Below are 22,814 nucleotides of genomic sequence, written 5' to 3'. Positions count from 1 at the left end.
ATGGTCTGATGTTAACTCTTCAGATGTCTTTTAAACAACATTTTACCATCTTAGTCAATCAAACGCCTTTATAAGTCCCAGGAGCTTAGAAGAAGAAAAAAGTCAAGCTATAAGTGTCAATGGTACCTATGGTGACCAGCACAGCATCATATGCATTAACTCCTCTGAGCCAGCCTGTGAGGTAGGCAGGACAAATGTGTGCCCATGACATCATTCCTCTTTCCCTGCAAGCTCCAGATTCATTGAGAGGATTTCTTTCTTGCCTTAGCCTTAAAGTACTTCTTTTACAGTCATGAGCCACATAATGACGTGGTCCCACAAGATTATAATAAAGCTGAAAAATTCCTATGGCCTGGTGGCATCGTAGCCATCGCAGCACAATGCTGGTGATGCTGGTGCAAACAAATCTGCACTGCTAGTCATATAAAAGTACAGCAATACAATTATGGAGAGTACCTAATAGTTGGTAATAATAATAAATGACTATGTTACTGATTTATGTATTTATTATGCTACACCTTTTATCATTTTAAATATATTCTTTCTACTTATTAAAAAAAAAGTTTGCCATAAAACAGTAGCCCCCTCATACATCTTCACTGTGCCTCCTTATTGCATCATTTTCTCTTGTGTTTGATTTAACTTCATGTTTGTATAGTAACAGGCTTATAGAATAGGAGCAACAGGCTATACCATCGAGGTTTGTGTAAGGGCATTATATGATGTTCATATAATGAGGAAATCACCTGACAATGAATTTCTCAGAACATATCCCCATTGTTAATCAGTGCATGACTGTATTTATTTGTGGAGCTAATGTTTATTCAGCATCGATTAAGTGGCAGGTGCAATAGTAGGGGCTATGGGATACAGGAGTGGAAGCTAGCCATTGTCCCCGATATACTAGTACTTACACAGGGTAAGAGAGAGATTCTGGAAGGACGATTATAATGTGTGACAAGACTAGAATGGAGGTGAAGTTGGAAGGTCTGTTAGAGTGCAGAAAGGACATGCATCCACTTGATTAAGGAGAGACCGCCCAGGAAATTACAAATAAAAATTAGGATAGGTTAGCTAACTGAGCTGTTTGACTCCACCCTCCGTTTTGAAGCAGAGCTCAGAAAAACTCACATTTGCCTGCCTCTTTTGTTTCCCAGGAACCAGCATCTTGCATAATCAGACACAGCAGGAGGCAGACCACTAATAGTCAGCCTGTCCTGGCAGATTTATTTCTCTACAGAATAAGCCAAGGCATTGGTTTGTTATGTATGTAAATGCTAACGACTCATGCAAAGAAAAAGTTAATGCTAGTGGCAGCTAGTCAGGGCTGGCTTGGCCCTTCTGCTGGGAGCCCGTCCATCCTTGCTGTTTCAAGGGACCTGGCATATATGGCATACTGTTCTTAATGTTTGCTCACCTTCTTGGCACTATGTGTTTTAACCAAGGTCACCTCTCTGAGAAAGGTTGTTTCCCCAGGTAGGGATTTTCCCCTGAAGTTAGGGAGGGAATAAAACCCCTTAACTAAGTGCCAGGCGGGTAATTAATCACTTTAACTACGAACAATCATGCTTAAACTACATAATCTTTACTCCCTGGAATGGAGGTAAGAAATATCCTAACCTTTGGAATAGAGATTGTTAGGATTGGAATCAACTGGTATAAATACAGATGTAACAAGACAACAGGAGACAGAACCTAGACACAGAACCTACACAGAACCCAGAGACAGAACTTCACTGGAGAGAACATGGCAAAAGATCCTGGACAGAAACTAGCCTCAGAACCTAGAGACAGAACCTAGCGAGAGAACATGGCAAAAGATCCTGGACAGAAACTGGCCTCAGAACCTGGAGACATATCCTAGAGACAGAACCTGGCTGAAGAACCTAGAGACAGAACCTGGCTACAGAATCTGGTGACAGAACCTGGCTGGAGAACCTGGAGAACCTGGCTGGAGAACCTAGCAAGAGAACATGGACACAGAACCTGGCTGGATATCCTAACCAGAACTTCGCTGGAGATCCTGAACAGAACTTGGCTGGAGATCCTGGCTAGAGATCCTGGCTAGGCTGCTGATCAACTGGACGCTGTCTCCGTGTCATTCCTTCTTCGCCGACTCCGTCCACACCTTTGGGGACCCCTGGACCTGCTGGGGTTGGACCCCAGCACCCTTCATAGCTGGAGAAGCCAGCACCCACTGGGAAGGAGCACCCCAAAGCCAGTCCAGCACAAGGAGGTCCCTCATGTGAGTGAAGCCCTCTCCTCCAAGAGCTTTTATCAATTTCCATTCATGTTAACTGAAGGCAAGATAGTGGTGGACATGGGCCAGCATCAATTTCTCTGCCTTCAATAGCCTCCAAGTCACTGCAGGCTTCCTTTGGACAGGAAGTTTTGATAAGAGTTAAGAAAGGTTTTAGGACTAGGAAGCTGCTGGGCAGTAACCCAGAAATGAACTTAAGCAGGAAACTCTCAGAAAATAAATTCTCCAGAATAATTTCTTATTGAGCTTAAAGCCCCAGACAAATATGAAAGCTGGCAATTGCCAGCATTTTCAAGAACAGGTTCTCTTGGCTCCTTTTCACTCCTGATATTCAATTCCTGATACAGCCCTCACTCTCCAGAGTTAAGACATCAAAATGCACCCACTGAAGTGGAATCCCATTTGAACCAAACCCTCTCCAGCTGGGACCATCGCCATGACCCTCAGCAGTGGGTACTTAATGCTAAGCTCTGGGACACAGGTAGAGACAAAATGGGGAACCTGGTTCCCGGCCTAGGGTATAAGGAAGGAAAAGGCACGGTGGGACTTGGCTTTGAAAGGCAATTAAAGGGGCTGCCCACTCAGAGAGTCCAGGTGGGAACCTAGAGGAAGTCTTTGGGCTGGCTTATTTTTTTTTGTAAGAGAACTCCTATTAGGTAAATCACAGAGGTAGAAAAAGTAATTCTTAGAAGAAACAGGCTTAGGAAACAAGTTCTAGAGGTAAAGGAAGGGCACTTTGAGCTTGGGAGTGAGGAAGCCAATGGTAACGTGACTGGGGCCGGAGGGAGAGGAGAAGAGGGAAGGGATGGGAAGGGCATGGGCTTGCTCTGGCTGGGGGGGGGGGGGGGGGGGGGGGCACGCGCGCAGGAGGCAGGTTAGCTTACTCTTCTTTCTGAGAGCTCCCCGCCAGGCCCATTGTGGCTGAATGCTCACAGTCCCTCTGCTTCTGCCTGGACCCTCTCTCAGGTTCCCTAGCACTCAAAGCCCCAAGCTCTCTTTACAGCAAAACACAAGATTCATGGCCCAGGCTTGAGAATTACACAAAAGAAGTCTGATAAAATACACATTTATTAGAAAATTTTCAGCAGCATCATTTCCATTTGCTTTTCTAATCAAAATACATTTCAAAGTAATTACAATGAGCCCTCAAAATTTGAGCAACAAATATTTTGAGAGCTCAGGAATAAAATAATCAGTAGTACATGTTTCATTCATTCGTCCATCCGTCCATTCATTCATTCATTGTTTTTAAAATGTGCAATATTAGCACAGAGAACCAGGAATGCTACTTATGACAATGGGATATTCCTGCCATTGTTCTGGTTGTAGAGACTAGACCAGGGGTGGGCAAACTTTTTGACTCGAGGGCCACAATGGGTTCTTGAACTGGACCGGAGGGCTGGAACAAAAGCATGGATGGAGTGTTTGTGTGAACTAAGATAAATTCAAAGTAAACATCATTACATAAAAGGGTACGGTCTTTTTTTTTTTAGTGTTATTCATTTCAAACGGGCCGGATCCGGCCCGCGAGGCCGTAGTTTGCCCACAGCTGGACTAGACCCATTACTCAAGGGCAGAGCTGGACTCTACAGTGCATTCTGATAGAAATGTATGATTTAGCCAAAGAACCTTACAAAAATGCTCGATAAGAACAGTTTCCCTTTCTATTCATGTTCAACTTAGGAAATAAATAGTCATTATAATGATATTTTCACACACAGAAACAAAAACCCAGTTGAGGCCTTGCTTAGCTGGTAGCTGTTTCGCACCTTACTTCATGAAGTCACAGATTTGGTTTTAATAATTCAACTACTGAGCTCGTGTCTAGGGCAGGTGACCACCTGAGAAGCCAGGCCAGGACATGAGTCACCCTGTGGTCCGTCAAGTGAAACAAGTCATTCGATTAGACACAGACTCTCTGCAAACTAACTTGTGCTTAACAACATGGGATTTTTTCATAGACACGACAAATAAAAATGTCGCCTTGGTGACCTGTGAGATAACGTGAAACAGAGCACTCTGGTTAGACAATGCAAATACGCGGGAGGGTGAAATGAAATCGCTTTTTCCACCTTCTTGCATTAGCGGAGGTGTCTACGGTCAAATCCAGAGGTCAGTGCAACACACAGTGCCCTCTGCCAATGTGCTTATTAATCAGGTTACCGGTGATACTGAACATTAGGTGCTGATGTGTAAACATGGACCTCATGGTGGGGCCTGGATTCCCTTCCTGGGCAATTCTACAGGGAGTAAGAGTGGAGCCTCTTCTAAGGACCGCAAGTCCATCCCTCTCCTCATTGGGTCATTTTCTGGGATGACCGCCGACCAATTCAGCAGGTAGTTTCTTAGCAAATTTAATGTTGTGATCACCTTTCCCAAATTTACAAATGTACAATATATTTATAGCATTACCTTTAGATAGAGCTTCAGTGCAAAGATATACATATAGTACATTGTGATAATTATTTGTAAAAATATGAGATGGCATTAAGTAAAAAAAAAAAAAAGACACACAAGGCATAGTTTCCACAGACATTTCCAACTACAGGTGAACAGGGGAAAAATATATTTTTTAATAAAGTACTGAATGTTAACATTTTTTATCTGTTTGTAAAAAATATATGTGCAAAAGTGTGTTTCTAATTATTCCCTAAGTAACTGTAGCACAGCTACATCTCGGAGTCTTCTTTAACAAGGGTTGCTGTGTCTTTAAAAGTGTCTTCTGTGGCGGTGTAGGCAGGAGCTGGGGCTCGTTTCGCAGGCACTTTCGCAGGGGGCGAAGGGGATGGAGGTGGAGTCCCAGCAGCACTTTCCTTTTTCTCGTTCTCCATCTGAGACCACAAGGAAACACGAATTAGCCACTTACACCCCCAACCTGACCAGAAACAGCTCTGTGTAAAGAAGATGGATCTTTGCCAGTTTGCTCAGAATATTCTGATTGTATGTCCAATTCAGCCAAGCAAGTGATTACTGCTAAGAAGGAACACCTGTGCTAAGAAAAATTGTTAAAAAATTACCTCTGCGTAGATTGGATTTTCAAAGTTGGTAGTTTGTTTCAGTTTTCGTTTGAAGATATTCCACTTTGTTGCCTAAATGAAAAAGAGGAATCAGAAAACCTTCAGTAATTTTTTCATGGGTTTCCTCCACCCTGCCCACCTCCACCCCTGTCTAGGTTTTAACATTTCTTCTCACTGAAGCAAAAGGCAATTTGGGAGCTAGGACCATGTGACCTGGCCCATGTGGTGAACTGTTCAATTCCTCTTCCAATGGTCCCTGAACAGTAACTGGAACTCTTTGGGCTCTTTTCACTGAATAATTTTAAAACATTTCCTTGGTTTGAACTTTATAGTTCATAGGATGTGTGTCTATAATATCTAGAAGCTTCGATAGAGATAGGGAAGAGGTTTCTTCTGGGGCTGCTGAAATTTTAAAGAAAAAGTCATATTGTAACTCATTTCATAAAATATCTTGATCCCTGGTCAACTCAAGCATATCCCTTCTTCCCTCGTCATTTCCTTCTGTAATTATAGTAATAACAGGGATAACAAACACAACTAACATTTACTGAGAGCTTGCTACGTACGTGTCAGGGACTTTCTGTTGAATCTTCCCAATCATTCTGTGAGCCAGGTGCTCTTTATTATCTTTATTTTACAGATGACAACATGGAGTCACAGCAAGATTATATAACTGAATTGTAGGTAGAAGAGTAGGCAAAGACTACAGGACTCAGAGCCCGTAAACAAAAGAATCCCAAGAGAAATCATCCTAGGCTATGATGGGCGGGCCCTGTCTTGCTGAAAAGTTGCTGGTGGTGGCAATACTGGCACAGGTCTGGCTGCCCGATGAAAGTGGACGGGGAAGGGTAGACAGGGAACAGACAGTCTCTCGGGTAGCTAAGGTATCTCATTTTATGGGGTGCCTCTTGCTCTGTGAAAATAGGAGACCAATATGCAGAGCGGGGAGCGCCTGACTATAGGAGAAGTAGAAGAGACCATTCCCTTCAACCCACATGAAGTGTGGACCTATGTTACACATGGCCACCACCAAGGGGAAGATGAAGGCATTCGTGTCAGAGCCCACCCTCTGGAAACTTACACTTAAATGGGAAAGGCCCAAACTCTTAAAAGTCATTGCTTTAGTATGGAATGGCTGCCTAGAATTATGCAATTACTAACCAAAGAAATGGTGGTGATTTTCATTTTTTAAAATATATATTTTATTATTGACTTTTTTACAGAGAGGAAGGAGAGAGATAGAGAGTGTTAGAAACATCAATGAGAGAGAAACATCGATCAATAGCCTCCTGAACCCCCCTCCCACCCCTCCCACTGGGGATGTGCCCACAACCAAGGTACATGCCCTTGACCGGAATCAAACCTGGGAACTTTCAGTCCACAGGCCGATGCTCTATCCACTGAGCCAAACCAGTTAGGGCATGATTTTCATGTTTATATCCTTGGGAAATCCAATGCAGGTCAACACGACTTTTAGAAAATGACAGAGCTTAGGTATAGTTCATGTTCTTTGAGTCACTTGAGCAGATTTACTGATGAAAGATAAATTTGTGAGCCTCTTTGGTACATTAATGTCAACCTAAGGCAGTGATGGCGAACCTATGACACGCGTGTCAGAGGTGACACGCGAACTCATTTTTTGGGTTGATTTTTCTTTGTTAAATGGCATTTAAATATATAAAATAAATATAAAAATATAAATCTTTGTTTTACTATGGTTGCAAATATCAAAAAATTTCTATATGTAACACGGCACCAGAGTTAAGTTAGGGTTTTTCAAAATGCTGACACGTGGAGCTCAAAAGGTTCGCCATTACTGACCTAGGGTGATCCTAACCAAGTGCCTCTTCTACTTTTATTTTGACCTGAACAAGAAGAACAAAAGTTTGAGGTACTGAGAAATAAGGATTATATAAAGTGATAAAATTTCTAACTACCCTTAGACTTGTGTTTGTTTGTATTACTTCACAGAAGAGGACATAGAACCTTAGAACTGAGACATTCAGATCCTATTGTTTTCAGCCTGGCATCACAGTGCATTGTGGGACACATGATGGTACTTAGTGGACAGGAGCCAGGAATTCTAAAATGCCCGAAAATGCATAGAATAGTTTCATACCACAAAGAATCATCCCAACCAATTTGCCAATAGTGCCCTCAAGGGGAAGCATTAGGACTCTAGTACTCAGAGGTAAAAGAGTTTTTTCAGAATCAAACAGCTAGATCGCAGATACCTTCTATGTGTCCAAGAAAACTAGTGATACAGAGTTTTACATACAGCCCTGGCTAGTTTGACTCAGTGAATACAGCATCAGCCTGTGGACTGAAGGGTCCCAGGTTCGAGTCCAGTCCAGGATACATGCCAGGGATGTGGGCTCTATCCCCAGTAGGGGGTGTGCAGGAGGCAACCGATCAATGATTCTCTCTCATCATTGATGTTTCTATCTCTTTATCCCTCTCCCTTCCTCTCTGAAATCAATAAAAACATTTTTTTTAAGTTTTACATAAATTTATTTATTGAATTTCTCTCTGTAGACCAAATCTAAAAATTTCAAGGGACTATAGGAATGGTAGGGAAGCTCTATAAAGTGGTTAGTTTTTTCTTTTAATCTCCAGTATTAAACATTGTGTCTGGCACAATGAGGGCAATAATGGTTGGACAGTGGACAGATAGATGAAGAGGGTATAAATTAGTGCCATCTAGTGGTGAACATAGGTGACAGTAGTAGAACTAAGAACAACATACATTATTGAGGGAATATGTACACTTAGAAAAACTGCATTACGCAGGAAAGGAAAGGGTCTTCTCTATGTATGTATCCTTGACCCAGGGAGCTCTTTATTAATATTCAGTCATTCTCTCAAATTAAATGCCTCTGGTCTGAAGATGCTGGACCCAGAAGTCTGTTGCCCTTCTCTTCTGTGTGATCTCCCATGTCACAAAGAACATCATTCCCATCTCAGTGTTAGAATGTAGATTTATTTGGTGGGAAAATGTTAACTTATAATTCCTCAAAAAATTATCTTTATTAACTGCCTACACATCTTGGGCTCTATGAGCCTATTGGGGTCTCCCTAGTTTGCCTAGGATAAAAAAAAACCCCAGCAATTCCAAAGTCCTCTCCAAATCCCATGTCATTTCAGAGGTTAGCCCATTACCTGAGTTCCTTCAGCACTTGGGGAAGTTGGCTTTGTGTCTGGAGCTATCTCAGAAGGGTTTATGGGACATTCATAGTTCTTGTTCTCCACATTTTCCGATGCAGTCACCTGTGTAAACATTAGAGGCCATTATCCAGTTTTGAAAGAATTTTTGCTGTGAAGTTTCTTATCAAGTCCTTGGTTCTGTTTTGCCCACAGACAAGGTCAGGCACCAATTTTATTATAGGAGGCTGACCTTGGAGCCCAGGAATAAATTCCCCTCCCATTTCCCCAGAGTCAGCAGCACCAGCCACTAAGTCATCTATCTCATGCCTTAATCCTGGGAGGCAAATACCTCCACCACTGGTCACACTCTCACTCAGTAACAGCAATTTCTATTATTTTCTCCATGCCCACTTCTTCCCGCTGTGGACCATAGTTTGGGATAAAAGATACTCTGGTTGTACATTGGCAGCCAAAATCCTGGGAGAACAGCATGAATTATTACCAAACTCATTAGTAAACTAAGAATCTTATCTTTGGATACTTAGAATAAAATTAATAATTTCAGCAGACTGCTTAACAGGGGTTACATTTTTATATTTTTTAAATTTTTTATTACAGTTTACATTCATTATTATTCTGTATTAATTTCAGATGTATGGCATAGTGGTTGAAAAAAATCATGTACTTTATAGAGTGGTCCTCCCAATGTTTCAAGTACCCACCTGGCACCACACATAGTTATTATGGTACTATTGACGATATTCCCTATGCTGTAATTTACATCTCTGTGACTATTCTGTAACTACCAGGGGTTGCATCTTTTAAATGAGGTATAATGGAATTACTAGTAATATCCCTCCACACATTCCCTCTTAAGCCCAAACTACCATGGATATATATATAATCAATAAATTACAGGATAGAAATTCCCTCCTTTTCCTATATTTTTGCATTCACCCCCTTCATTTCTTCTTGAACTTGGGTATGTGTTTGTAAACATGGCCTCATTTTATTTCAAGTGAAAATGTCAAATTAAATATCATATTGATCTTACCATGCAACCAAAGTTTTGCTACCTGGCTACCAGAGGATTAGGTGAAATGCTTTCAAGATTCAAACATTTCTGATCTTAAGGAAGCTATTCATAAAATAAACATTCCTATCTTGTGTTAACATGTACCATTATCTTGTGATTACAAAAGAAGGTTAGGTGTTAACACTAAAACTGTATTTCACTGAGGCCACAGTGGTTTTGACAAAGGAAGCACAGGCTAACCTCGGGCACGCACTGGACGTGGTGTTGGGGCTACTGACCTAATGAAAAGTTTTTCCCTTCATGCATACACTGTCTCATCTCCCTGCTCCTCTGCAAGATAAGTGGGCAGTGGGGCTTCATCAAAGAAATGTCAGTATCTGCCTCTTTGGAGATGTTTTTACTTTTCAGAAAAGTATGAGAAAGGCAAGCATAGGGAGATCACCTCAAATCACACATTTGTGATACCAGTAAGAACCCAGAGAGTACAGCCCAAATCTCTGCATGATGACCTGTCGATCATTCACTCATTTATTTCTCTAATATTTATAGGGAGCCCCGTGAGTCAGGCACTGTGTTTGCCAAGCCTCTGAATGGATTCAGAGTGAATCCTCTTGCTTTGACCACTCAGAATAAAAAGGGTCTTGCCAGGCCGGTGAGGCTCAGTTGGTTGGGCGTTGTCCCATGCACCAAGAGGTTGCTGGTTCGATTCTGGGTCAGAGCACAGGCCTGGGTTTTGAGCTCAATCCCCAGTGTACAGGAGGCAGCCAATGGATGTTTCTCTCATCAATGTTTCTCTCTCTCTCTCCCTCTCCCTTCCTCTCTCTAAAAATCAATAAAAACATTTTTTTTTTCCAAAATGAAAAGGTTCTTGGTCAGCACCCCCAGAATGGTTGCCAAATATCAACAACTGTACGACAGAACAGGATTCTGGTTGTATTCCTTGGGTCAGTCTTGTGACTGCAGATAGTGAAGCTGAGGATTGGACCACATGCTTCCTTCCATTTGAGGGGCATTCATTCCTCAAAAGAACAAGGTCCAGCAGTCGTAGCACCTGAAAGAAAGGCCCGTGTGACGGCTCACCTGGGCTTGCGGAGCCTCTTTGACAGCACTGTCCCGGGTTGCATACATTGGGTTTTCAAAGACTATGGGCTGCTTCCCCATCTCCATGGTAAAGTGGTCACTCTGGTAAAGGAAAAAAGGTTATGGCATACTGACCTGATTCACACATCAGGAAGGTGTTCTCCTCATGCTGAGAGGCATGCTAGGTGCTATCTCAAATTTTCCCCCAAATGGCAAAAATACATAAATAAATAACCCGCAGCAGAGATATAAAACCTGCACCCAGCAAACCACTATGTAAAGCAGTGATTTTCAACCTGTTTCATCTCATGGCACACATAAACGAATTACTAAAATTCTGCAGCACACCGAAAAAGAGATATTTTTGCAATCTGACAAAAAAAATAGATATAATTTTGATTCGTTCACATCAAATGGCTATTGTTGTGTTGGCTGCTGTCATTTTTTATTTTATTTTACCAACTAAGAGAAAAGAGGTCTGTGCCCCTGACTAAATTATTAAGCATGGCATGTTTTAAAAATTCTTGTGGCACACGGGATGAAAATTGTTGATGTAAAGTACCATAATGGACTAACCAGTCAGCTCAAGAAAATGGAAACACTCTTCCTATGTCTTGGCACCTTAATACTTGGGGGTTGGGTTTGAACAACAGAGAAAAGGGTGGGTAGTGGAAAAAGAGCAAAGTAGAGAAGAGGGAGGGGGAAAGAAGGGATAATTGTGTGCTTTTAGGCAGGGGCAAAAATGAAAGCTTGGGGGAAAGGCAGAATGCTGAAATTGCTTTCCCTATACCGGGGCGCCTTGACTTACGAGTGTCCTGGCTAACGAGTTTTTTGAGATACCAGCTGTCTCTCGGCCGATTTTTTGCATTGAGTTGATAGAGTAATTTGAGTTAACGAGCTCGGTCTCGGGAGGAATTAAACTCATAAGTCAAGGCCCCACTGTACTGATTAACCTGTACTAGCCCACTCATGAAATATCTATTTGGTCCTCACAGGAGGCATTTTACAGATGGAGGCAGGTATTATTGTACCCATTGTACAGAGAGGTCAAGCTCCATGCCTATTAATACATATTTAGAAGGAAGCAGAGTTATTATTGCAACCAACCGCTGACTCTAAAATCACTGTTTATTCCATCACTATACATTGGTGGGAAAATAAACAACACCAGGGAACATGTAGTTCCTTATTCCTCCCTTTAAAAATACAAAGATCATCAAATAAGAAGAGAATATCATGCTCTCTTTCCCCTCCTCTCCCAAAAATCTGTTTAAGATTCTAATTAAACTTAATTGAGACTGCTTAGGATTCCAATTCAACAGAGTGGCACAGAGCAAAAAAAGTTTCAACTTTACCATTTTTCCACACATTTCTGTCTGCAACAAACCTAATGTTTCCTAGTTTGTATGTATAGTGAAGAGTTTCTTCTGAGAGGCATACAATTTTGTTTTGTTTTCTAGCTTAATTTTATTCTTTATTTTTTAAAAAGTGCTTCTTTTGTAAAACAGTAAAAATGAGAACCTCCACATAGTCATTTTGAAACCACACTCACCATCACCATTGCTCTGTCAATAGCAGACTCAGGGCCAAAACCAGACACTCCAATATCCATGTTAACATCAGCCCCTGATCTGAAGGTCACCCCATTCCCAGTTTCAGAGGATTTGACCAGACTGCTTAAGCTGAGAAAATAAGCCATCGAAACAGTGTTATTGTTTTTTTTAACAGCCTTTTGCAAGAGTACCCTTTTCTCCATATTGCTAAGTCTTACTAAAAGGAAGATAGTTCAGGGTTCCCACTCTAGTGCATCCCCTTGGCCCCCTGGAAGTGGCAAATCTTGAGATGTAACAGAGGGCCAGCCTCGCCCGTCACACAGCCAACTGCTCTCCGCGTAACCTGAATGCCCACCAGCAGGCACAACCACGTGGACTAGAAAATGTGATTTGCCTTCAGGTTTCTTTGAAGCACTTGATTAAGAAGTTGTGATTTGAAGTGACTGCTTTAAGTTCCCTCCCTTTGGTTTCTGCAGAACAGGTGAGCTATGTATTGTGCTTTTTTTAACTTTAAAAAAAAAATAACACACAACTAAGTTCGTTGTTTTCACATGGTCCCAATCACACAGGCTTCTAAAATAAATGCTCCACATAATGGAACTGACCTTGGCAGCTTGGGCAGAGAGGGCAGAAGGGAGCCAGTCTTCCTGTAGTGGAAAAATCCTAACGCTGCTAGAGCTCCAATGATGATGATCAGGATGACTGTCAACAGCACGGCCATTGCTGCCATCGAGGAGGGGAGAAGAAGCAAACACATTAACATGGGAAGGAGAAGAGCCAGTCTTAGCTGTAGAAGCTGGGGACTAGCACCATCCATTCTTCAAAGACTGGGTCACACAGAATATAAATAGCACTCAATTTAGGCACTGGGAAGTATTTCCAGATAGCTCATATTCTTCAAACTTACTTGTTCCTGGAGAAATGCCTTTTGAAAGCCCTATTTCACAGTAATTTCCCATGTAGCCACTGGGACACCTGAAAGGAAAAGAAGAATTGTTCACAAGATGTTGCGTTCTTAGGCATCTACTGCAATTTTATAAGCACATCTTGAGGTAGAGAGAAGTTTGACTGAGTAAATTATATGTTGAACAATATATCCTGCATGACTTCCATTTATTCTGCCAAGAGTGGAAGAGCAGAATGAACAGTAATCTGACTTTGGAAATTCACTTTCAATGAAATAGCTGTGGCATCTACAAGGTCAATCTCATCAAATAAACCTATTGGTGTCTTCTCTAATCCATCAGCCTTTTCCTTAAGGAGTAAAAATGGAAACCATTTTGTGTCCTTTCCTTTGATGTGATTTCATTACTTTTAAAGACCTCCATTTATCTTGTTCTGTGTTAGAGCTTTCTCAACAATTCTCTCCTTCCCGAGTCTTGAGCTCAGTCTCTGCTCCTCATGTATGCCTGGTCTTAAAGCAGCTCTGCTGCGCAGCCCCTCTCCCAAAATCCAGTTGTAATCGACAAGACCAGATGAGTAGGAAAATGTGGTAGTTGTCATTTCTCTAACTCCTTTCTCCCCACAAGGGTGGCCCACAATGCTGTGGTACCTCCTGGGAGCTTGTTAGAAATGTGGAATCCTGTGAATAAAATGGATGGGGCATTTGATCCAGACTCCAGGTGGTCCTTAGGTGCTGTACAGTTTGAGAAGCACTGCCTTAGTTCTCTGTGGATTCCCCAAGGGAGGGCAAGCTGGTTAAGATGGGATAATTAGTGAACTGGCAAGGTTCCTGTCCTTGTTTTTCTATAAGGTCTAGAATTACCCCAAAAGCAAATCCTATAGCTCAGACCTCAACATTCAGACTTACTTGCATTTGGGGAGGTCATTCTCATCAAAATAGCAATTTCCTCCGTGCATACACCTGCATGGGGGCGGCATGGTGATAGGATTGTCCACAGCTGCAGAAAGGGAAAGCCATGCACGTGTTAGTGTCGGCCCTACTCAGCAAAGCACCCACACCAGGCAATCCTGCTTCCAGCCTAGGGTGGGGGTGGGGTGGTTGGGGGCAGGGGGTCTAAGTACTCTCCCTATCAAAACCTTCCCTTCCCCTTCAGTCAGATGAATTTCCTTATCAATAATAAGGTCTTGGAGAGATACATTTCATGGGAAAAGGAGGCAATTTATATAATTTCACTCAAAAACAATTAGACCCCAGCACATACATTAATAGTTCAAAGGAACTATGGTAAAAAAAAAAAAAAAGTTTCTTAGGAATTCCCTTCTCATTCAAATTGTTCATAATTCTCTTCTGTGAACCCCATTAAGATCAAGAGTTCAATTTCACCTCCAAACTTCAACTAAAGGCTCCAAAGTACCAGCAAGCCATTAACCAATAAACAGACATGGAGATGCTTGACAGACAGCTGGTTAGAGACCTCATTTTTTAAGTCTTCCAAAACTGCCCTTGCTCTGGGTCCCTGCACCTAAGTATTCCCCGGATGTGCCTTATGGGTCACTGGTGTGTCCATGTGTAACACTTAGAAGATACTCAATAAGTACTATGTGTTTATTCAAATACCCTTCTGGCACAGTTACTCAATTTGAGTCTCTACTCAAAGGACTCCTTATCAGAGAGGCCTTCTGGAACTCTCTATCCCATCCTACCCCACCCTCACCCCTCTTACCCTGCTTTAGTTTTCTCCTTTCACCACCTGACATCATATATTTATGGGGTTCTCTATTTATTGTCCTGTTAGGATATAAGCTTAACAAGAGCAGGGAATGTGTCTGTTTCGCTCACTATCTCCAACCCTTAGAACAGTGCTTAGCACATCGTAGGCACTCAGTAAATATCTATCAAATAAATTGATTAATATACCAAACCAAGACCACATGCAAATGACTACCATCATTAATGTGCTACCTTTGCTTCAAGTTCTTTTAAATGAGAATCTTAATATAATCCACTTGGCAATTACATGTAAATGAGCAAAGTAGTAGATGAAGTGACAACCTAGACATCGCTCCTTCAATGTGAGATTGTAATAAATGTCAGAACACCCATCTACAGCATAGAATAAGTCTCAAAATATTGCAAAATAGTGTAGTCTTGCCAATATTTCCCCAGGATCACTGGGATAGGGGAAGGGAGGTAGAGGGAAGCAGTTTCTTTACCCTGAGTTCATTCTATAAACCTGCCAACATTTCAGCCTGGTTGGGAAGAGTCACAAGGTAGTGCCTTAATCCTCTTTATCCCCCACTGTCTAAAACTTGGGGATGTGAGCCATCAAATGGGCCACGAGTGAACAACAGCAGTATGATTTTTTTTAAAAGAACTTACCAAGTACTGGATACTAGTTATAGACACTAGTTATTCCCCATCGCTTATTAGCTCCTTAACTTAAGAATCATTGAAAAAATGTCTTGCCATGCATAGATTATCCATAGCATTTCCTACTCTGGCCTCCATCTCCCAAAAGCACAGGTATATTTTATAATGTGGTCCTTTGTGATTGTCAAAATTTTGAAATGAGCAAGTGAGGAAAACAGCCCTCCCCTCTATAAGCCCCCAGACCCCACTTCAGGAACCTGGTCCTCCACCTAAAGGAACCTAGGTAAGGCTGAATGGATTCAGGGGTGTAGTCATCCAGGGTCGGTGGGAAGGGAAAGAAGGCCGTACAGAAAATTCCATTTTCAAAATGTCTTTGCAAAACAACACAACTATAGATGTATGGGCACTGAACCTATCTCTGAGGTTCTTAGCAAATAATTCCCAGAAAGCATCGGGACACAGTTCCTCCATCTCTCGTCCCTCCTCCTAGCCATCACCGCTCCATTGTGCAATGGACCTAGTACACAGGATTCTTCAGGCTCCTGAAGGAGGTGAAGCACGGACAGGGAATCTCCTAAAGAAGGCAGACAGCTCTCCCAGGCCCCTGAGGCTGTCCAGGCAGTGCCCCTACCTGCATCACACTCAGTCATGCTCCCCTCCAAAAAGGAGGCACCCTGGGGACAGGCACAGCTGTATCCTGCGGGTCTCAGGAGGCAGAGATGGCTGCAGACATTTTTACAGCGGTTGGGCACTGAAAAGCAGATGAGAACCACGGTTAGGTTCAAAGAAGGAAATGATTAACCCAACCAAAGATATGCCCATGGACCGAGTTGTGGCCCTAACAGTTGACATCCCAACACCTCTAGGCCATGTGCCCCCTGGCCATTCACCCTCATTTACACTGCCAGCCCCCAGCCCCCCCACCAAAGTGACACAGTCCCTCCCTGAGCCCTCCACCCTACTTCTGCACCACTCCCATTTTCTATTGGTATCACTATCTCCTCTTTGCCCTGGCAGGTTTGACAGATAGGTGCCTGATCACTCGAAAACTAATCAATGCTAAGCAATTTGAGATAGTTCAATAAACCGCTGAGACTCCATTAATACAGCAGCAAGATTTATCATTGCCCACATTTGAATAGGTCAGAATGCGTGGTCCATCCAAAGCATATACTAGATGTGATTTCCACCCTCACCCTCCAAGGAGAACTTCCTTCTGGGCTTCAGTTTCCTTATTTGTGAGACAAGGGGATTTTGAGCCGTGATTATCAGAATCAGATGGGAGCTATTCACAAGGATGGTTGCCCAGTCACAGAAATTTATATTTACATTGTTCTGGGATAGGGCTCCATTACCACCATTAAAAAGTCCCTCACATAATTACAGAGCCATCTAAATTCTATCTTAGCATATATTAAGATTTATCACATGATATACTTTGTGAATATTGTCTTTTTTTTATCCACAGAGAGTTTATACTTAGTGGAACTTGAATCAATGATTTGTTGCCTTTAATTTTTTTTCTCCTATAAATAAATGTAAGCATCCCCAGTCAAAAAAAAAAAAAAAAAAAAAAAAAAGATTTATCAAAGGATTGGATGATCTCTAAATTCCTTCTCACATTGACATTCTGTGATCCTGATTCTCGGTCACCTAAAATGTAACTATAGACAAGGCAAGGCGATAAATAAAATAAAAAGGCACATTCCAAAAGCCTAATTCAGAACCTATCCCATTACCATTTCTTCAGCTCTCGAGAGCAGAGCTTTCAAACTTTAATGTCATACAAAAGGCCTGGGGAATCTGACTCTAAAGGGCTGGGCATGGCCTGAGAACCTGCATTTCTAACCAGCTCCCACAGGCTACCCATGCCACTGGCCCATGGCCCACACTGTGAGCAGGGCCTGGAGCAGGGATTCTCAAAATGGGGTCCTGCAACCAGCGACTTTAGCGTCAGTTGGGTACTTGCTAGAAAGGCAAACTTCTCAGGCCACCTCCGGCATGTTAAATCAGAATTCCTGTGGGTGAGGCAGCAATATGTTCAACACACTTTCTAGATGATCCTGACGCAGGCTAAACGAGGAGAACTATGGGTCCAGAGCAAATGTAACCTGGCACAGCTGGAGCTGGCCTCTGGCTTACACAGCAGCACTCGGCACTTTCCAAAGCGGCCAGAGCCTGAGCTGACTGATGCTTTTCCTTCAGGGAGAGTCTCCAGATTCTCCTCTGCCTGACTCCTGGGCAGCCTTTTCCACAGGGGCCAGAGGCTCACCAGGTAACTGTGCTCTGCCTTTAGAACCGTCCAGTGTGAGAGCTGCAGGAGCGCTTAGGACAGGAGAGCTGGGGTGCTTTGGAAAAGGGCTGGAGAACCAGCGATCACTAGCAGCCACACAAGGCAGTGAAGTCTCAGAAAGGGCATGTGCCACCAGTGTCATCTCCTGGGAGGTTTATCCCTGAGTTCCAATTTGTTAAGTCTGATTCGGGGTCTCAGAGGATCAGTGAACTTAAGGGGACCTCAGGGTCCACCTTTGTTTCGCATACAGGGATGGGAAGGGAAGCAACTTATCGAAGGTCCCCCCATGACAGAATTCAACCTGGATCAAGGTATACTGATCACAGCTTGACCGGAAAGACGTTGAGCTCTGGGTTCAATGGAATTGAATTTTAAAATCACTTCTAAGTTTAAAACGCATCTGCTGGTTGTGCAACTTGGGCATATGAGTTACTGAGTCTCTCCTATCCTCAGTTTCCTTAAGTGACACGAGAATCTGACATTTAGAATTTAAGAGTCTATGTCCTTTCTCACGTCAAAAATGTCCCTTCCCTTTCACCTTACAATGAATTAGAACACAGGTAACCTGATGAAGCGGGAACCAGAACTAAGAAAATAGGAAAAAGGGGGAGGGATGGAAGTGCACCTGCCGGACAATCTCAGACTAAGGCTCACACAGCCCAGGATAAGACTAGCCTAGTTGCAAGGAATGGGTCAAACTGATGATGTCCAGGAAACCCACACTGTGACTTGTTAATGCAACTCATAGTTAGCAGGGGTCTCATGCCTGCTGGATGCTGTGGCCTGGAAATACATACCCATAACTCCAAACGGCGAGGACTGAAATATTGTTACTTCATATCTGCTGGTGACATAAATAATTTCATCCAACCTCCAATAAAAACCACACACACACACACACACACACACACACACACACACACGCCTTTCATGCACCAAGAGATCAACCTATTATAATCCACGACCATTTTCCAACACTATAGCCATTAATTTGAAAGAATGAGGAACCTTGTATTCCAAGGTTACTGGTTACCTGACTGATTGTATCTATGTTGATGAAGGACTCGAACTTGAGTGAGCCAAGGGCTCACAGTCATCATTTTCTCTTTCTTATCTTGCCCAAATTTATCTTGTGTCCATACTTCTCCTTTATCCTTCGATACCCAGTATAACTGGCCTTCAAAGATGTCAAGACTGTAAGGGTCCACTGCTGCTTATCCACAGGGAGAAAGAAAAACAGGTTACTGAAAAGAGAACCCACCTCTGTGCCAGCCTTCATTCTGTGTGAATTAATCACTAATGCAATGCTTGACAATCCAGAACAGTCAAGCAGACTTTCTGTACACAAAACCGCAGAAGTATGCTCTCCTGAGAGATCAAGATAACGAAAATTAAACTAGATGAGTGCCCTCTGGCTAATCCCCATGGTAGGGGACTTGCTCACTTTCAAGGTGCTGATTTTATTTTACTTTTGGAAAACAATTTGTTTGGCGGTGAATTTTTTTTCCTTGAAAACAAGACACGGCTTATCAGGAAAACCTGGTATGTGCTGGATTCCTGCAGTTCGACAATCTGGATAAGAAAAAATACGTTTGTCTCCTTCTAGGTGTTTCCAGTTGTGCAAAATGAACAATCCAGCACGATAAGAACAAATGTGTCTAAAAGTGGTTAGACATGGGTTAGCCCGGTCCATAGGACCACCTCCTCTCTCAAGGTAACCCAACTGGAACCTTAATCATTTTAATATCTGCTGCTGAGAGCATTTTTTAAAAAATTATGTAAAAAGAACTTAATTACAGCATTGCTAAGGAGTTCATTTGCATTTAAATCAGCAGCTGAGAGCTGGGGAAAGTGATATTTAAGAATTAACATAAACCACTTCTTAAAATTGGAGTTCCTTTCTGAGAAAATAGGCAAAGAGATTGGAAAGATATTAATTGATTATTGAACATTAAATTCGAACTAATTTCTAACCTGCACTGGCAACAATTCTCCTATCAGTCCCATCATATTTTATGGTTTCAATCGTTTTTTCCTTGAAGTCGCTCCAGTAGATTCGGTCATTGTTCAAATAATCAATAGAAAGACCAGTCGGCCAACCGAGGTCCTCGCGGACCAGGATGCTCCGATGCTGCCCATCCATCCAGGCTGACTCGATTTTCGGTTCCTTGCCCCAGTCCGTCCAGTACATAAGCCTGTAACAGAAAGTCTCCTCATTGTAGCATTTCATCTAGTGAGGCTCCTTCCTTGAAGTGGAGCATGGACTTCCCACAGGAAAGCCAGCTGTTTTTCTTAGAGCCCTAGTGCTAAGTAATGCTGTTTTTACACTTTACTTGAGAAGACATAGAGAAAAGGGGCAGCCAGGGCAGCTGTGATCTCTCCTTCCTGAAAACTGCACCTTCTCAATAGAAACTGGGCAGCCCTGCCCAATGATATACACCCAGACCCTTTAAAATATATACATCATTAAAAAAGCTGTTCCTTCTTCAAAAAATATTTAGTGAATGCCTCTGTGCAAGAAGCACTCTTCTGTGTGTGGGATGTCTCTGAGATCAAACAAGGATTCCTATCCTCAGGGAGCTTACCATCGAACTCTTTTAAAAGGCATTATTTTGCATCCAATTAAGGCTTAATTATGAAAGAATTGAGTAGACCAGGGATTGTGCCACTTCAAAACCCTAGAAAGGATCAGGCAGGTAAGATAAATGCATGGAGCAGAGTAGTTATACACATGAAGTGAAGGGCAGACAAGGTCTTGTCTAAAAATTCCAGGCAAAACTACCTCAAGGAAGACATACCTACCTAGTGTTATCACTTCTGATTTTTCAAGTACCAAATACAGATTTTTAAAACTTTAAAAATGTAAGCAACTCAGTAAGTCAAATATGCTTATGGGCCATATTAGCCTACCAGCCACCAATTTGCAGTCTCTAGTCTAAACCAATCATCAGGTATAGATCCATCCTTAAATTCTTTTGAGGAATGTGTGGAATTTAGATTAACTGGGGTCTGGAAAATATGTGGCCAGAGGCCTTCCCCTTAGCATAGATCTCAAGTCTGGTTGGTCCTAAATGATCTTTAGGGCATATTATAATTCTTGAAAATAGTCATAGATGTCACTCCAAAAAAGTCAAAAGACAATTTTAGTGCAATTGGGGGAAAATAATCAAATACATGTAAATTTTTTTTTGAGAATCCAAGTAGAAAATAGCTAGAACATTAAATGCTCCTTCAAGTACTTACCCTAGTTTGGGATTCACAACCACGGCAGCTGGTTGATCTAGTTGGGTGGTAATCAGCCACTTTCTGTACCTCCCATCAAGTTTAGCCACCTCAATCCGTTGACTCCTGGCATCCGACCAGTAAATATGCCTGAATTTAGAGGGACAGTGTTAAACAACCAAAAAGTCTAGACTGACCACTTCTAGGAGTTCTGAGGGTGAGAACATTTAGTTTGGAAATCCCGGCTGGCATGACAGCTACTCAGTTGCTAGTGACCTGGGCATGGTCTCCCCCACTGGGGATTGCCAAGGGGACATCTGTGGAAGGTTACAAGTGGAGAAGAGAGGGAAAGGGGGAACTCCTGCTTGATCAGTCAAAGCGGCTGAATCAGCCAGGATCAAATGATGATGGACTCACATCTGGCATTCTTATGAGACATGTACTTCCAGGTAGAAGCTTTAAGCAATTTTTGGACGGTCCTTTCATTCTGATTGCCCATGAGTAGGCTTCCTCTTCAGCCAAGACTCCACTGGAATCAGTAGGAATCTGGCATCATTTCCAAGGATGAGTGGAAATAGCCTTTCATAATAACAAACTCAGCCAGGCCATCCTGCCCCTCTTCCATCCTTAAACTTGTGGCCATCCTGACCTTCTTCCATCCTTAACACTGCGACCCTCCTGCCCTTCTTCCATGTCTAAGACTGAGGCCATCCTGCCCTTTTTCCATCCCTAAGACTGCAGGTCTCAGTCCCTCCCAGGCAGAAAGATTTCCATCTGTTTCTTAATTCACTCATTCATTAAGGCTGAGAAAGAGGTACAACTTCAAACAGGAAAACAGATCTGGCATTGCCTGCTTGGTTTTGCGGAGGAAGTGTTGAAGTCAAGAGTTTCAAGTTCCTAATTCACTGAGACCTAGATTCATGGCAGAACATGCTAGAATAAGTCTCTCCTGTTAGCCTGCAGCCACAGTGGGGACCTCATTAACTTCAGAGATGTTCAAATCTTCCAGGAACACCAGACAAGTTGTTTAAAGGTAAAAATTATTTAGTATGACAAGTGACTCTCCATTCTCCCCGAGAGGCAGCAAGCCTAAGCCTTCCCTTGCAAACATTTTCCCACTGTTAGTTCACTTTCAAGGACAAGGGGATTCTATGAATGCCTGAGCTCTGGTTCTAATGTTACCGCCTGCCACCAATGTCACTCCAGTGCAAGGCTCTTCCATGAAGAAGGAGCTTACTGACTTTTCCACATCAGTTTGCATCTCATGCATCTACCTTATGATAAACCATCCAAAATGTGTGGCTCTGCTCCCTGGGGTTCTAGAAAATCTAAGAGGACAATGGAGCCGATATATCTATTAACAAACAACCCAAAGATTACAGCAAAGTCAAATTTCCAATCTGTTTAGACAACACAGTCTGCCCAAAACTCAAGGTGTGGATTTTTCCTCCCTGAAATAATTACCACAGAGAAAAATGTTTCATCCCAACTGCTTTGCCGGGAGAATTGCGAGTATGTCCCATTTCTTCACAAAATGAATAGTGCTGCCATACTACAAGATACTTTTGGGATCCAGAACACTGTTGGCAAGAATGTTCTCCTAGATATAAATATAGAGTCTTCACCTTTGTTCTTTCCCAGACTCTTTCATGGCACATCCTCTATAATAAAAGCCTAATATGCTAAGTGTTCGACCATTCGACCAGTCGCTATGAAGCACACTGACAACCAGGGGGCAGATGCTCCAATGGTAGGTTAGCTTGCTGCTGGGGTCCTGCCAATTGGGACTGGGTGAGAAGGGCCGGACACGCCCTGGAGCCCTCTCAAAATCCCTCCCAGCTCCAATCGTGCACCAGTGGGGTCTCTCAGCCTGGCCTGCACCCTCTTGCAATCCGGGACCCATCAGGGGATGTCAGAGAGCCAGTTTCTGCCCAA

The 22,814-nt window shown here is 42.7% G+C and overlaps 1 protein-coding gene across 1 annotated transcript in view; it reads right to left on the bottom strand.

Annotated features, from left to right (window-relative positions):
• Nucleotides 1-3,736: 3,736 nt before the first annotated feature.
• LRP2 (LDL receptor related protein 2) overlaps nucleotides 3,737-22,814 on the bottom strand; it is a 199,828-nt gene continuing 180,750 nt past the window's right edge. The window contains exons 68-79 of the mRNA XM_036320297.1: nucleotides 20,901-21,029; nucleotides 19,632-19,852; nucleotides 18,691-18,867; nucleotides 15,996-16,115; nucleotides 13,901-13,991; nucleotides 12,998-13,065; nucleotides 12,696-12,813; nucleotides 12,090-12,219; nucleotides 10,538-10,639; nucleotides 8,437-8,544; nucleotides 5,278-5,349; nucleotides 3,737-5,091 (exon numbers count right to left, since the gene is read on the bottom strand). Coding sequence (XP_036176190.1) covers nucleotides 4,930-5,091; nucleotides 5,278-5,349; nucleotides 8,437-8,544; nucleotides 10,538-10,639; nucleotides 12,090-12,219; nucleotides 12,696-12,813; nucleotides 12,998-13,065; nucleotides 13,901-13,991; nucleotides 15,996-16,115; nucleotides 18,691-18,867; nucleotides 19,632-19,852; nucleotides 20,901-21,029 — 1,498 coding nt within the window. The 3' untranslated portion in view covers nucleotides 3,737-4,929. The remainder of the gene's footprint in view (nucleotides 5,092-5,277; nucleotides 5,350-8,436; nucleotides 8,545-10,537; nucleotides 10,640-12,089; nucleotides 12,220-12,695; nucleotides 12,814-12,997; nucleotides 13,066-13,900; nucleotides 13,992-15,995; nucleotides 16,116-18,690; nucleotides 18,868-19,631; nucleotides 19,853-20,900; nucleotides 21,030-22,814) is intronic.

Source organism: Myotis myotis, unplaced genomic scaffold (assembly GCF_014108235.1).
Source record: "Myotis myotis isolate mMyoMyo1 unplaced genomic scaffold, mMyoMyo1.p scaffold_m19_p_8, whole genome shotgun sequence".
NCBI lineage: Eukaryota > Metazoa > Chordata > Mammalia > Chiroptera > Vespertilionidae > Myotis > Myotis myotis.
Note: the sequence above shows the minus strand (reverse complement) of the source record. Positions and strands in the feature narration are given on the sequence as shown.